This window comes from Phocoena phocoena, chromosome 14 (assembly GCF_963924675.1).
Source record: "Phocoena phocoena chromosome 14, mPhoPho1.1, whole genome shotgun sequence".
Lineage (NCBI taxonomy): Eukaryota > Metazoa > Chordata > Mammalia > Artiodactyla > Phocoenidae > Phocoena > Phocoena phocoena.
In genome coordinates this window covers 35,715,920-35,732,354 of record NC_089232.1, presented here as the reverse complement: position 1 = coordinate 35,732,354, position 16,435 = coordinate 35,715,920, and the positions used below count along the sequence as shown (strand labels likewise).

The window sequence follows — 16,435 nt, the reverse complement described above, 5'->3', positions numbered from 1 at the left end:
CTCACTGTCACGTGCATGCACACGGCGTGACCGTTGCTGTTGTTACCAGCCGGATTTCCACGGTTCCCTTAGTCGCCGGTTACCTGTAACCCAGTCAGCAGGAGGAGAGCTGCCTCTCCCTCCGGTCACGGGCCATCTTGGAGCCCCCCAGGCCGTGTGTGGGTGCGAGGCTGCCTCTCGGCCGCCGGGTGTGTTGCGACGACAACTGCTGCAGGCTGGCACAGGGAGGGCCCAAGCCGGGCCCCTTACCCAGCGGGGCTAGGGCAAAGCGACAGGGGCGGAAAGGCGACTTGAGGCAGGACCGACCTTGACTCTAATTGGGGCCTGCATTGAGCCTCCTGGCACCTGCTGCTGGGACTGCTGCCAGCCACACAATAGCAGAGGACACAGTGACGTGCTCCCATGTCCCCTGTGGAAGGGTCTGGAGCTGAGGAAAAGCCAGACCTCTCTGTTTTCCTTCGAGGAGGGAGCCATCATTTGCTCTTTTGGCCAAAAAAGTGTTTGTCTTAATCATTAAAAGGTAAAAAAACAAGGTTTCTTAGCCGTAGATGCAGAAAGCTTCTCTTCTTCTCTCCCCTTTCCATTTTGTAGGGAGCTGGAGCTTCAGTAGAGCCCTGATCTAGGAACATCTCGATGGCCCTGGGAGAAGAAAAGGCAGAGGCAGCCGTGGCCGCGAAGGCCCCGTGCCCTGGGGGGTGGAGCTGCCCGGATCAGGAGCTGGACCCCGCAAGGCCTGCGCGTGGGGAGCAGCCGCCCCACCTGCAAGCCGAGGGGGGCCTCCCTCCCCTGTCAGGGGTGCCCAGGGGCTTCCTGACCCTGCCTGCCACGGTGGGACTGGCCCTGGCCCCTCGGGAGCCTGCCAGCTGCAGGCCAGCGGGGCCAGCAGGGAGCCGGCAGCGGGTGGGTCTAAGCCGGCTCTCAGTTCCCTGCTTCCCCCTGCCAGCCTGGGGACTGGAGATTGGCACTCCGTGAGAAGCCCGGTAGGGGCTGAGGCAAGTGGGGCTGTAGCGTCACCTAAAGGTGTCCTGTGAGAGTACCTTCTAGCACTGCCTCAGCATCTGACACGCTTTCCCAGCCCCCGTACGAGGTGGGGAAGTTGGGGAGCTTGGGTGTGATGATTTCTGTTTTACAGGGTCACATGGAGAGTTGGGCCTTGGGGCCAGCAGGGGGCTCTGTCCACAGCATCTCCTGTTCCTCAGGAGTGTGACTGGTGACCTTTTGAGGATCAGGGAAGCTATGGCCAAGACCTGCTGTCCAGAGGGCTAGGCCAGGGGAGCCCTGACAGGGGGAGCCATGTTCTGTTTTTGACTCGGTGATGTGTAGGCTTTACGGGGCCCCTGAGGAGACGTGCGAAAGGAGGGTCCGGGGCTGTGGGCTCCTGAGGGCTCTGAGACTGTATCTCCTTGGGACCCAGGGAACCTGGCGGTGCCTTAGAGCCCCTGTGGTGGGCAGCACCATCTCTGGGCAAGGAGAATTTTGGGGGCCTCCCTGATTACAGGGCAGCCTCGCCTAATGGGAGTCACGTGGAGCAGGGAGTCCTGCCGGTGTCTGTGACCTCAGGCAAGTCACCGGATCTTTCAGGCCCTCAGTATAGTTGGGAAGATTATCTGATGGACCTGCCCCTCCCATCTCTGCGTCCTGTTGCGTTCTGCTTGCCAAGGCCTTTCACGGGAACGGCTTTGATCTCTTCCACCGCACTGTGGCATCGAGTGCTACATGATGCCCCCAGAGCCCCGTCTTGTGAGGAGGTGCTGAGCTGACTGGGAGAAAACAGGCTAGGCCCACCTGCCTGGGGGCTAGGGACGGTGCCAGGCTCGGGTACCTGAGTCAGATTCAGTGAGGCCGGCAGCACGTGAGCCAACACAGAAATGGGCTGTTTCCTGAGTGCGAGTCTGGTGCTGTTATAACTCTGCTGTTTGTTGAGCTCTCACCCTGTGCTTTTCACCCTTGAGCTCATTTAATCCACATGTCCTGAGGAAGCGGTCCTGTCACTACCCCCATTTTACAGGTGAGAGAAGTGAGGCTCAAAGTCGTACATCTGGAAGCTGGCAGCTAGGGGCTGGCCTCAGGTCTGTCTGGTTCCAAAGCCCATGCCCTTAACCTCTGTGCCGTCCTGCCCGCCTTGGGGGCAGCCTCTTCATCGAGCATGTTAAAAACTTGAGGCTGAGGTGAATGACTCATTTTGCCACGCGTCACCGCTGGGTGTGAGCTGAGCCAGGTGGGCTGCCTGACTGCCAGGTTTGGATGTGAGTCAGCGACAGAATGGTTGAGGTTCTGCCTGCCCAGGACACGCTTCTCAAAGGTTAGGCAGTGTGTTCCAGCTTCAGCACGGCAGAGCTATTTGAGTTCTGCTCACTCACGAACTAGGCATCTGCGGAGGAAGAACTTTGGAAAGGACGGGGGGTGGGATCAGTTCGGGGCAGGCAGTCTGCTCCCCGGAACAGGCTGCGTCTCCAGTCACCAGCGGCACGCTCTGTCTGATTCTCGCACCAGGTAGCAGGCTCTTCCTTTCAAGACCTTTCCTCAGTATCATCTGGGTCCCCAGAGAAAAGTGCCAACTTGTCATCGAGGAAAGAAATTTGGCGTGCTTATTTTCACCTTTTCCTTCCCTCCTGTCACTGCAGATGGAGGAGACTAGGCTTTCTGCCTCGGAGGAGCTACCTCAGACTCACACCGTTCCCCGAACCGCCGCCCTTTGCTCAGGACGTGATGCTGACACTGAAGATGACCCGTCCCCAGTGGAGTCGCCGCAGGCGCTAGACCACAGCCCACAGTCTCGCGTCTCAGGGTTCCCGTTCCCGTCAAGGTGGAGGTCCGCGGTGAGCCCAGGTGCCACTGCACCTCAGTCTTGCAGCTGCAGCGTCTGTGCCTCATCCCCGGGCAGCAGCCTCCAGGGTCACCAGGGTCACCAGGAAAAGGTGGAGCCTCAGAGTTGCTCCCTTGCCAAGGTCTCCTCCTCCCTGGAGCTGGCTGTCCCGCCATCGGCCCCCTCGGTGGTGGGGCTGGGGCCTCGGCTCCAGTGGTCGCCCCAGCCAGTGTCCTCAGGGGGCGATGCTCCCGGGCTGGGCGGGAGGCGCCTCTCCTTCCAGGCCGAGTACTGGGCCTGCGTGCTGCCGGATTCCCTGCCTCCCTCCCCTGACCGCCACTCCCCACTCTGGAGCCCGAATAAAGAGTATGAAGACCTGCTGGACTATACTTACCCCCTCAGGCCCGGGCCTCAGCTCCCAAAACACCTTGACAGCCACGTGCTGGCTGAGCCTGCCCTGCAGGACTCAGGCATAGACCTGGATAGCTTCTCCGTCTCCCCAGCAAGCACCCTGAAGTCACCCACTAATGTCTCGCACAGTTGCCCACCAGCAGAGGCCGCTGCCCTGCCGTTCTCAGGGCCCAGAGAGCCGCCGATCCTTAAGCGGTGGCCCTCTGGAGTACCCCAGAAGCAGGGCAGTGTGGGGTTGGCATCTTGTAGCCCCATTGCCTCTACCCCCAGAGTCCCAGGCAGTAGGGACACTCCTTGGGAGAGCAGAGAGCCAGCCCTGAGGGGCATGAAGCACTGGCCACCTGTGGGCAAGCACCTTGAGCTGGGCTCTCTCCACCTGAGAGCACGGGACAGAGGGTGGCCCTCACCCAGGCTGGAAAGGGAGAAGGGGGCCAGCCAGGGTGTCGAGCGCTTCGCCTGCACGGAGTCTGGATGGAAACCACAAGAGGAGGCAGAAAGTGATGATGAGTATCTGGCCCTGCCCTCTCGGCTGACGCAGGTTTCTGGCTTGGTTTCGTATCTGGGTTGCATTCCCACCTTGGTGCCCCTGCCCACTGATGCTGCCGAAGGGCAGAGATCGCTGGATGTGTCAGACAGTGATGGGCCAGCTTCCCTCCCGTCAGACTCCAGCCAAAGCCAGCTTCCCTCTGGAGCTGCCCTCAGAGGGTCCCGAAGCCCTGAGGACCACAACCACCGCTTGCTATGCTCCTTCGTCCGCGCAAGGGGCTCAGCGGGAGAGGGCAGTCTGCTGGGCAGCCAGGTCCTGGGGGCCTCCTCTGGACCACTGAGAACACGCGCCTCCTTGCCGGCGATGTTGGACCAGCGGGCATCCTCGGATCCAGATGCCGAAGGGCAGCCTCCCAGGAAAGGAGGAGAGCAGGGAAAAGAGTCACTCGTGCAGTGTGTGAAGGTAAACTCAGCATTTCAGAGGAGTCTTTCTTCTTGCCCCAGTCCACTAGCCTCATAATAAAACCTAGTGACACTGAGTACTTACGCACCAGGCACGGTATTGCACCTTCTCCTGTCTAACCCCCATGACTTTTCTACTGGCGTTCTCATGTCACAGTTGGAGAAAAAGGCAGTCAGAGATGAGGTAACCTACCCGTTCACAGTTAGCAAGGGCTGGAGCCTGAGCTGCTAACCACTACCCAGGCTGTTCCGCGAGGCACTTGACCTTGAGGATTAACAGGTACTCTGCACAGGAAGGACCGGTGCTCAGATGCCTTCAGGAAATATGGGCTCAGTGAAAGCTTCTTGGCCAAAGGACTGCTCAGAGCTTCAGTTTGATAAAGCGGTGTAACTGCAGGGTTGGAGGTATCAGATGCGCCGTTTCCTGGGCTTCTCGGTCACTGAACCTTCTCTTGTGGACCACCTAAGACCACCAGGAGATGGAGCTAATACTCCGAGGAATCGGGTTGTCAGGCAGATGTGAACTTTGGCTCAGTCTCTTTAGTTTTGCTCGTTTGTAGAATGCGGAGCTTTGCCTCTGTGGGACTGTCGTGTGGATTAAATTAAGTAATTCATGCCGAGGGCTTTGCGTAGTCCCTGACACAAGGATGTTTGGAGTGTGGCTGTACACACACTTGGAGAGCTCACGGCCTGCCTTCCGGCTGAGCGCCCAGGTGCTGTGTCCACACGGCAGCAGGGCAGCCAGCCCGAGGGCTGTGTCCCCAGGAGCGACATCACAGAAATTTTCTAGCTCTCAAGGAGGGCTTTAACCTGCCCCCTGATGCATCCCGTGGATGACTTCATTTGTATGGTGGAGCAGGTAGGACAGGTGTTAGCGTGTGCCCTCCTTTGTGATGAAAGACTGAGAGAGACCGTGGGGTGAAATGCTTGGGTCACGGCCCCCCGGATGAGTGAGTGGCAGGAGTCTAGGTCCCCAGCTCCCTGGGCGGGTGAGAGCAGAACAGGGACAAGCAGTTTTAATTCAGTCGTTTTCAGGCATAGGATCCGGTCAGTCACAATCACGGTCACGTATTTTACATCCACGTCTTCCCCAGGAGCAGTTCTAGAGTTGGCGGTAGTGCTGACCCAGGAACTGGTCTCTGTGCCAGGCAGGCCCCTTCTGGGCTGTCCCCGTCCCTGCCCTCACCTGAGCTCCTCTGTCCCTACCTGCGGGGCTGGATTTTCTCAGACTGAGGGGGGCAACAGAACCAGGTGCGCTCTTCTTACTGCCCTGGCGGAGGTCTGGAGTCACGGGGTGGGGACAGGCATGGAGGAGAGAGGAGACAGCGCCTCAGTGGGGAATGCTCTCGAAAGGTGCACAGTCTGTATCCTGGGATTCCCCCAGGTATCTTTAGCCTTTGAAAATGTAAACAGCGGTTCCATGGGTAACACCACGTGTTAATTTGTCTACACAGACATTTTGCTGTCAGCTGGAAGAGCTGATCCGCTGGCTGTATAATGTTGCAGACGCTGCTGACCACCTGACTGCGTCCCGGTCCAGCCTTACAGGCCTCAAGTCTTCTCTGCAGCTTTACCGGGTAATGTGTGGTCCTGGCATCTGACTGTTCACTCACGAGAGTGGTGGCTAAATTACTTGATTAGAAAGTAGAAGTTCAAATAACTGACACTGTGTGTGTTGTGGTCCATTGACTTTTACCTGAAATCTAATCAGAGGTTCTTTTCGAATTCTTAGAGCTGAAAAACTGTTAACATGTATGAGTTATTTCCCAGACCAAATAGAATTTGAAGAAAGTGCATTTTATTTATCCTCAATCAAAAATACTTCAGGGTTATTTGTGATGTGATTTCCCAAATATCTCAGGGATTGATAGGCAGAGACCTGCACTCTTCAGAAGTCACGAGTCACACGTGGCTACTGAAATTAAGTAAAATCAAAGATCAGATTTTTCAGTTATCTGGCCACGTTCCCAGTGTTCAGTCATCACATCTGTCTGGTGGCTACCATGTCGATTGAACAGAGCATTCAGAGCCTTTCCAGCATCACAGAAAGCTCTTTTGGACAACACTGACTGGATTTAAGGATCTGAGTTGCAATTGTACTGACTCCAGAATATACACAAGGCAAAAATAGGATCCAGTTTGCTTCTCAAGGTATTTTTTTGGGGTGGAGTTTGCCTCTTTTTAGATTTTGTTATTTTAAAAATCTCTTTGTGGGTTCCGGTTAACTTGACTTTAGAACAGGTGTATTTTGGGTGACAGTTTGTGCTGTTCTGGCGTAATTATCAGTAGGTCCCCCTTCATTCTCAAAAGTGTTCTGAATTGGATGATAATCAGTTACCCTAAGTATAAACATTAACTGTGACTGAAGTACCCACTGACTTCTGGCATGTCTGGTTGGCCAAGCCTTTCTCACCTCTTCTGAAGGAGCAGAGGTGGTATTTGTGGTCTGAACCTGGTGCTAGTCTAGAAAGGGTTTTCTGGGACACTTCTTTGAGTAGGAGAGCGTGTGATTTGCTTGTGCCTGAGCCAGGGCCGTACCACCCCACTCAGAGCTCGCACCACACCCAGGCAGGAGGGAGGGCCTTTGTTTTACAACTTGGAGCCTACTAAGGTTTAGGGGAGGGGGCTTGCCTGGGTGGGCCAGCTGCCCTACCCTAGTGGGAATGCTGTTTCCTGCTGTATGGAGAGAGGCTGCCAGAGTTCCTTTCCCAGAGTACGCTTGAGGAAGGAGAGGAAGGCCCGAGTGCAAGGGTCCTCTGTGTGGGACCCCCGGAGAGTATGTGCAGAGCTGGGCAGGGCCCACCCCCGGGAGGCCCAGGGGCAGCACCACTGTGAGGAGAGGACAGTGCCTGGAAATTGCCCTAGTTGGATCTACCTGGGTGGCCTTTCTGGAGTGCCCCAGCCCCGCTCCCGTCAGAGCAGGTGTCACGTAGAACAGCTCCATGCCCTCCGTTTTATCCCGCATTCAGTCCTCCTGCACCTCCACTTCCAGGGTGGTTGTAAGCAACTACCTTGCCCTGTGGGTAGAGCTGAGATCTGAGCTGGGAGTTACCCCTGCAGGTCAGCGAAGCCTAGCCCACTTGTGTCATCCACACAACTGTGTCACAGAGTGGGACCACACTGTCAGTCCCTCCCTACACAGAATGGGGCTTGGCTCAGGCATATGTATGAGCTACCTTGACCTAATATAAGCACGCGCGCTTGTGTTCATGTATTTTCACTCGTGACTCTGTCTTATATACTTTGTCTTAATAACACGGTGGGTTCCTGGCAGCATATAAACTGCAGAGAGTGCTAAAGAATAAAATAATAAGTATAGGTAATAGGGCAAAGGAAAACTGAAGACAGGAGTACAGTAAGTCCAAAAGTAAAACTAACTTCAAAATTAAACTGCCAGTTTCTGCACCTTGTACTGAAAGTGGTCACGGATTTGACGTTACATCTTAGCAGCTAAAGGAAAAACCAGAAACGGCTACAAGGCTTGATACTGCGAGGGGAAAAGAAATCAGCTGCTTGGGAGACTGTCAGCTTCCCTGACGCCTTCCCATGGCCTGAGGTCCACAGAAGGCAGGACATTGAGGGGAGGACGTGGGGCGAGGCAGCAGCTCCCTGTGGTCATGTGAAAGGCGTTGTCCTTGTGGCTCTTACTTACCAGGTCCGTGTTTTGAGACTCTCACAGGCCTGTGAGTTTAAAGAGAACCCTGTGAGGTGTGGCACAAGCAGGAAACCCTGACTCCAGGCTGTTCGTGAGCCAGGCTCTGCCAGGGAAAAGAAAGCTTTGCTTTTGTCAAACTGTAAACAGAAAAAAGGATTGACTCTGTGTTTGCCTTGGGCTCAGAGAAGGTGAAGTTAAACTACCGTACTGTTTACTTGGATTCTGAAGACTGGGTGGGTTAAAAGGGGGATCCAGCTACTGAACGAGGGATCATTTTTAATAACTTCTACGAAATGGTAGTAATGAAACTTTTTTTTTTTTTGATATGCTTTAAGCAATTTAAGAAAGATATAGATGAACACCAGTCCCTGACGGAGAGCGTCTTACAGAAAGGGGAGATCCTACTTCAGTGCCTGTTGGATAACACCCCAGGTGAGACGCTTGAGGTTTTGAATTAAGCCAGGGCTTAATACCTCTCAGTGTAAGTCCGGGACCCACACTGTCACTGGGAAGGAGCCTAGTGCCAGAGTCCCTCCCATCCATACCCGTTGCCTTCGACTCCCACAGCCATCTGCCAGCCCGTCGAATCATCACGGCCCCGCAAACACATGATGAGGCAGTCACAGCCCTGCAGGTGCTAAGAAGTTAGGCACTGAACCTGCAAGAACCGTGCTCTCTAGTTTCTGCTTTTATCTTTCCTTGATGGTGTCCTGGATGGGAATGCTGGCTTTAGTCCTGTCCTTGGCTTTCGGCTAGGGTGCTCACAGAGGGGAGCCCCTAGGGTTCCCATCCTTTCGCAGTGCAGGCTGGACCCCTCTCAGGTTATCTGTTTGGGGAGGGATTGGTTCCAGGATCTGAGAGCAGTCAGTCTATTCTACAGGAAGAGACTGAAGGAAGAAGTGAACTGATGAGAGGGGACAAGTGGACAGCAGTGTACAAACTAAGCTCGAGCCCCTTTTGCAGGATGGGGTCCCAGGTTAGAAAGGTGTGAAAATCACAGACTTTGAGAGTACACCTCAGCGTGCAGGGGGCAGGGGTTTACGATTGGCCTTGATCTTGCTGGGGGCAGGTATGATAGGATGAGCTAGGAGAACGCTAGGTTAAAACAGTGAACTGATGGACCACCCCACCCCCCCGCCCCCGCCAAGAGCAGCCACTATTTTCCTGTAAGACTGAACCACCAAGTGTTGAAAGAGCCTGTCTATGTCTTGCCTCAGTTTTGGAGTGAAATGGGGTTTACGCTGGAAGCAAACAGCATAAGCAGAAGTGGGCAGGACCCACTGGCTTGAGATGGGAAGAGGTGGCGCTTTCCTGACCAGAAGTGGTGGGCGGTGGGCGGTAGGGAGGTGGTGGAGACCGGAGTTTCTCAGCCTAAGCACCGCTGACGCTCTGGGCCATGCGATGCTTTGCTGTGAGGGGGCCGTCCTGTCGTTGCAGGGTGTTCAGCAGCGTCCCTGGCCTCTACCCATTAGACGCCAGCAGCACCTCCCCAGTTGTGACAACCCTGAACGTCTCCAGACATTGCCAAAAGTCCCCTGGGAAGAAAAAACCGAGATTGAAAACTGTGAATGGGCAGAGGGGTTTTGATGGGACGAGCAGCCACTGAAGGGTTTTCAGTAGGGCATGGTTTATCCAGTGTGAATTATTTGAGCCCTTGGTGATCCCCTGCCTGCGGGAGGCCTTTGTCTTGGCTCTTCTGATGTTCTCTCGCACTAGGGTTTTTAGGGATTTTTGGTTTTTATTGGGGCAGAAGTTCAGTATGCCAGGCTCCTTTGCCCTTGTGATTACACCAGTATTTTCTTGAATACTGTGTGCTGAAGCAGTTGACATACCAGTGTTTTCATTCCATCACAGCCCTGTGAGATGGATACTATTATTACTCTTATTTCACAGAGCTGTGCATCTGCCTTGGGCCACACAAGGAGTGGCAGCCTGGCTCCAGCCCCTGTGTGCTGACCCTCCGGCTCAGGCTCCTGCACCTCCAGACTCAGCCGCACAGAAGAGCTCAATACCAGGACACTGCCTGGCGGCCACGTGTAACAGTGGGCTTCTTACAAGCTTCACGTTCTTGGACCTTCATTTAAAAAGTGGTTCAATAATACTTCTCAGTGCTTAATCTGTAATAACAACCCACTTTGCCCTCCTCTCCAAAGGAGTCTAGAGGTATTTTACTGCCCAAATAAGAGGCTTTTAGGGAATTCCCTGGTGGTCCAGTGGTTAAGACTCGGCCCTTTCGTTGCTGTGGGCCTGGGTTTGATCCCTGATTGGGGAACTAAGATCCCACAAGCTGCACAGCGCAGCCAGAAAGAAAGAGGCTTTTGGGTATTCTATGGTTTCAGAGTGACACCCTGCCCGACCCTCTGCTTAGAATAATCAGAAACTTGGCTGTTTTGTGAAAATCACAACTTTCCCTAGACATTCACAGGGTCTCTCCAGCTAGGTGCACAACTCTTCTTCCCAGAGCATGCTGTCAGAGACGGTGGAGCCTGAGCACGGACACCTCCTATCCCGTCCCCTGCCCCCGCCCCCCTCAGGCTTCTTCAGAGCCTGCTTTCTTCCTCAGCCACAAGTATAACTTTAGGGACAGGTCGTCAAATTAATTCCTTCAAAACCTGCCCATCTCGGCCTCCAGCCAAAGGCCTCCCCAATGGCTATCTGGCAGGTTTTCACACCATTTTGACCCAGTTACTTTGGTGCATGAGTTGATGGTCCTGTCTCACACCCTAATTTCTCGTTACGCTGGATCAAATAACTAGAACCCATTGGCATCAAGCTGAACCAGGCCCCTGTATGCATGTATTCAATTAAAACATCAAAGTCTCAACTGAGAAAGATAATTTCGTCACTGTTCCCAGCTTTCCTTTTATTTGGAGCCAACCAGATGTTCTAACATTGTAAAATAAAAGTTCAAAAAATAAAGGTCCCCTGAATTCCACTGACCACTCACAGGAGGACTGGGCAAAGGTCTGGTGAATGTGGGAGGGGAGAACCCAGCCCATTTGCCTTTCCAGGTGAGCTGTGCCGTGTGCCCTGGCTGCATTCCTCGGCCTGCCTTGCTGGCTCTCATAAAAGTTGTCAGGTCGGCACTTTGCCCCGATGATGCTGCACTGACGTGGCTTCCCCAGGGGCTGATCTCAACACAGCCAGCCCCTGTTCCTTCTTCCACCCATCTGTCAGTATCCTTTGCAGATATGCAGCTTCCCCTTTCCCTTCCTCTGTTAGCAGATGTTGCAGCTGTGGCAGGAAACTAGGGAGAGTGTGAACACAGCTGATAAAGGCGCAGGAAGCAAAAGCAGCCTTTGTGTTTAACAAAGGAAGTAAAGTTTTTAAGAGAAAGAAACAAGCCTGCTGTGGGTGATGCACTCTGAACCTAGCCCATCCCTTCCTCAAATGAACACTTGACCTGTAGGGGATGGAATCTTGGCCTCACTAACCATCTTGTCTTAGCCTGCTTTCAGGTAATTTTCTTTTGAAGTCTGTTCATTTAGGACCCACAAAAAAGGGTTCACAAGCATTCCCATGTTACATTACCAGATCACCCATATATGTGCTAAATGACAGTCCCACAGCCAACAAGCTGATAGGACCTGGTAGCAGGACCCAGAGTCCTAATCTTGGCATGTTGTTTTGGTTCATTTCAGACTTCTGCCCCACAGGATCTGGGTGTGTGCCCTGGGTCTTATCTCTAAAAGTCAGATAATTCCTGTCACCAGACACCTATGTCTCTGTGCCTTTTTGTGGATTACGTTAACTCCAAAGTGGAGCCAGTGAAATAATTCTCTCAGCTTTAATCAGAAGCTAACAGCATAGATCCTCCAGTGCCATACAGTCCCTGGAGAGTCACTGTCAAAAAAAAAGTGGACATTGTGAAACTATTGCCATGTTCCTGTCTTGTATAAAGTGCTACACCCTTACATGTTCTTTTGAAAACACACTTGCATTGTCTCTTTGGCCTGACTGCTTTAAACCTCATTTGTTAGTGTTAAAGGACATCCTCGGGAGGATCTCCAGGCAGCCCAGCGAGCTGGAGAGCCATGCAGATCACCTGTATGACACTATCTTAGCCTCTCTGGACACACTGGCTGGCTGCACCCTCATCCCCGAGAACACACCAATGGCACACAGGAACACCAGTGTGAAGGGGATTAGCCTGGTAAGTAGAGCAACCCAAGAGAACATCTGTCCTTGTGCCCAATTAGGGTACAGAGCTCCTGCTGTAACCGTTGGCTGTTTCTTAGAAGCTTGTCGAGTTAAGAGCTGATGAAACAAATAAGAGGCTGGGAGAAGCCCCTGAAACTGAAAAAGGGAGATGCTGCCATTGCCAGGAAGGGTGGGGGGGTGTCTTCCAGTGATGATGAAAGCTCACTGTGGTGCTTCCCATTACTCAGTTTCAGCCCTGCACCTGCTGAGGACTAGGGTGCTCTAGCTTCCGTTGTCTATGCAGACCCGACACTGCCCCCACCCCCCACGAGAACAACTGCAAAATTTACCTGTACCTACTTTTTTGTCTGCACATGTACACTTCTCCAGTACAAGCTGCCTCTGTTCTGCAGACTCTTCTCACCCATTTGGTGCCCCATCTCTAAGCAACTCTTAACAGCACCGAGTACCCACAGGGATCCAGAATTGCTGACCACTCTCCATACCTCCTTTTCCTGAAAAGGCTCCCTTCCAAAAAAGGCTAGGGGGATAAGATGGGAGTTCCATGCCTTGGAGGCTTAACAGCACAACTTCTTATCTCTGGAAAAGTCAAGCAGGAGTCATAGGGAAGGGAGGCCAAGAGAACAGAGGGATCAGAGGGATCACCGCTGGCTGTGGGGTTGCCGCTGCCCAACATGATGTTTCCACAGCTGGAGCATACTTTCTCTGAAACTTCCTGTCCTACAGCCAAAATCTGGCTTTTAACTCATAGATTTTCTGGGTGAGAATTCACTGTAGACAAAAAGAAGGTAAAGGATAAATCCAGGTGTATCAAGAGCAGGGGAGTCCCTTTATTTGCCTCAAATAAATCTGAGCAGTAGTCATTTTAATTCTAAAGTGAATGCAGGTGACTGCCCTGTCGTTTCTTCCTCTGCAACATTCTGCCTGTAACAGATGCTTCTCTTTTCTTTCAGGCATCTTCTCAGGAAGAGATGTAATCTGTTAGTCCAAATCTGGCTATTGGGAAACTTTCAGAAGTCCTTGTTAAGAGCCATTCAGTACTGAAATCAAGGGGGAAACTTTCATGTACTAGCTTTAAAATGTTCTTCCCTGAAGTAAGGGCTGTTGAGTTAACTATTTTTATTTAAAATGAATCCTTCCAAATTAAGGTTTTCCTTTGGTGCTTCTCTACAAAGAGCATGTAGCTTTGCGGTTGTTGATAAAATAATGCAAATAAGGCTTACAGGTCTTTCCTCTGTCCCTTTAAAAGGAGGAGAGAGTGCTCCTAAACTAGTCCACCTGCTGAGATCATTTAAAGAAGGTATGAGAAAGCAGGTACCCGATACTTGGTATTCTCAGGCATACAAGAGGATCCACGAGACTGGCGGGCCTGGAACTTGGGTCTTTTCATAAAATGAAGCATAGGCTTATAAATCCCTCCTCTTTGAAGAGACTTTTAACTCTCCCAGTTAATAGAAGGTTCTGAACAAATAGAACCTCTGTCAGTTATTTTGGGCTGTTGTTAGGATACCTTTTATCATCCTAAGTGCCCAGGCCTCCATCTGCCTGCCTAACTAACATCTTAAAGGAGAATGTGTTAGGGACTTGGGGAACTGCCATTGAGCTTCAGCAGGACTATGGACTAATTATCTGCTTTAAGGGTACCTCCGGGAGGAGCCTTCCTCCATTCCTGCTCTCCCTTGTAAGAGTAGTCCAGGGTCAGAGAAGGGCATGGATAGGATCACACAGCCTCGTTAACTACAGAAGCTAAGGCTGTCGATAGTGAGGGGAAAAAGGTAATTCTTCGTTGCTTTGGGAGTTGACATGTAAGTAAGTATCTTGTAGAGAAAAAAAAAAAAAAATGTATGGATCAGCCATTTAAAGCCAATTCTGTGGCTTTTTAAAGCAAAATGATCAGCTACTGCTGGTAACCACAGATTCTGCAAAAATAAAAAAGCACTTAAAAAAAGTTTTATTGGGCTGTGAATGAACATAGGAGGAGGAAAGAAAGCACTTTCCCCATTGACTTTTAGTGTTACCGTGGGCTGAGACTTGAGGAAAGGTTCTTCACACTTAAACATGTGAGATAAACACTTACAGGTCTTTTTCTCAAACTGCAGATTCTCATTTGAGGAGAGTGCTTAAGAAAGGAAGATCTTTTAAGTTTATAAAGCAATGAACAAGTCACCTGAACCCAGAGAAGGTAACATTAGAAGTTATTCTCATAGAGCAGACTTCTGATATCCCCTCAGAATAAAACATTTAATACAAAATTAGCCTCTTTAAGAGAAGTTGTGGACTTTAGTTTTGGGGGCTGAGCCACATGATCTTAACACCATCTCGTCCACCTAGGTGTGAACTAAGATCCTATGAACGTGACTTTTCTGCTTCAAAATTTCTCAGACTTTATGCTGGAAAATGAGCTGTAAGTTCTAATATTTAAAGATTAACTATGAAGTAAAACTATATATAATTCAATAGTAGCTATATAAAATGCAGTATTTCAGGTGCCTCTGTTACTCTGGTATGATTTGTCATAATGCCTAAGGGCATGATCAGAACTCAACTGTGTATTATGATTCTGCCATCTCTATTTTAATCTTGGTTCCACACATAGTGAGATTTTAAAAAGACAAAACACCTTCCTAGCAGATCATTACATATGTAAAGTATTTTTAAAAGCCTAGAATTGGTTAAAAAGGCCTATCTAATGGCCTCTGTTCTTAAATTGATACATTTCACCTCTCTCTGTGGCTATAAATTGGTACATGCCTTTCCAATGAGTGTGTTACAAGACAGCCCTTGGGAGTTAAACCATTTATTTACTAACATTTGATCGACATGAAAATAAGTCTTACTAGTCAGCAAAAAAATTGAAGATGACAACCCTATAGAAACTAACTGGCTGATGGTATTTTATAGCAGTTGAATGCTGAACATGCCATTCTACCATTCAACCTAATAATTATAATCAGCTTCAGCTGACAGGAATTTTCACAGAATATTTTATTTCGGAGTACCCTGTTTCCCAACAAAGTACTGCTTTTAACTAGAGATGATCTAAGATACTTTTGTTCACCTCCTTTGAAGTAAGGTGTGACTGAAGGGTGCCTACTCTGGACCTAGTTGTGAATGCCACTGAAGAGTATCAACACAATTGTTAATGATGTCTTCGGCAGTGCTATAAGAAGTTTGTTTAAGACCTCCCTTACAGCTCAAGCTGAAATTGTTTCTGACTAGGAAGACGCTACCAGCAGCATTCCATGAGCAAATACAGCCAGGTTAGATTCAAGTGGCCTGGCTAGCCAGTGCACTGTGGTACATATTACCTTAAGGACAGCAGTGCCTTACAGTGACATATCATGTAGTTCCAAAATCCCAAGTTTACCTGTATTATAATTTCCTAGTAGTCCCCTTAAATTAGTAGAACTTAAGTCCACAGGGAAGTGGCAGTACTAGGAGCTGGATTGGCAGTTTCAAAACCTGGGTTCTTGTTGAAGCTCCAGGGCTAAGCTCATCTACAAATAGGAGACAGTGTCAATACAGGGCTGTTTTGAAGCTTAAATGGGAACATAAAGAAGGGCCGATGAAAAATATGCTGCAATGGCGACATACATGCCAAAGGAAATTTTGGTCCAAGGTCAAAGAACAGGAAGTTACTGCTCATACCAGAATGGCTATCATCATTCTGTAAGGATTCCCAGAGACTGTGACTGCTTAGGTTTAGAATACTCTTCCCTTATGTAAGCTAATTCATGGCAGCCACTTATTTAAAATATGGCGAGCAATAATTCCCTTTACTGAGTTGAACGGATTATTAAAAGCCCATTAGTAGCTTGAAATATTTGTACCTGAAAATGGGGGTAGGAATGGGAATTTCCCCCCTCCCCACCAAACTGCATTTATTGGCAAATTTAAAATAGCCAAGCAGTGAAGCATGCTGAAATATCTACAGTAAGCCCCAGTCTGGACTGCCATGGAGGAAAAAGAACACTAGAATTTTCCAAACTGAGTAAGTATGTAAATACGCTTACATCTCAAATTCATGTAATGTTTTTTTGCTAACTCGCCAAGAATAAGCTGACAGTTTGAACAACTTGCTGTATAAAACTGAACTGCATCACACTTCTGACATTTGTATCATCTACTTTAAAACAGTTTCTGAATTCTTTCCCCCTGTATACTGTATGGATAAGGCAAAAAAAACAAACCTTCTGAAGCATTAAGAAAAAATCTTCACCCAAATAACTACTGGTAACTTGAGGAATTTTTCAGTTGCCTTATGTGAGGATGAATAGATCCAACAAGCACATCTATAATACAAAGTAAACTGTGATTTTATTGTGAAATTCTCATAGATGGAAAATTAAATTGAATATTTATTCTGTCCATTTCATTTTACAATAATCTTACCACTTATTTTTGTACCGTGTATTTCAATTGCCTGTTTAGTGAAAATAAAGAAACCTATAATT

The 16,435-nt window shown here is 50.1% G+C and overlaps 1 protein-coding gene across 1 annotated transcript; it reads left to right on the top strand.

Annotated features, from left to right (window-relative positions):
• Window positions 1-633: 633 nt before the first annotated feature.
• Window positions 634-12,958, top strand: CEP68 (centrosomal protein 68). Its single transcript, XM_065890817.1, is given in 7 exon segments — window positions 634-778; window positions 781-980; window positions 2,625-4,166; window positions 5,620-5,742; window positions 8,156-8,252; window positions 11,801-11,973; window positions 12,935-12,958. Coding segments are annotated over 7 exon segments (2,304 nt in total).
• The last annotated feature ends 3,477 nt before the right edge of the window (window positions 12,959-16,435 follow it).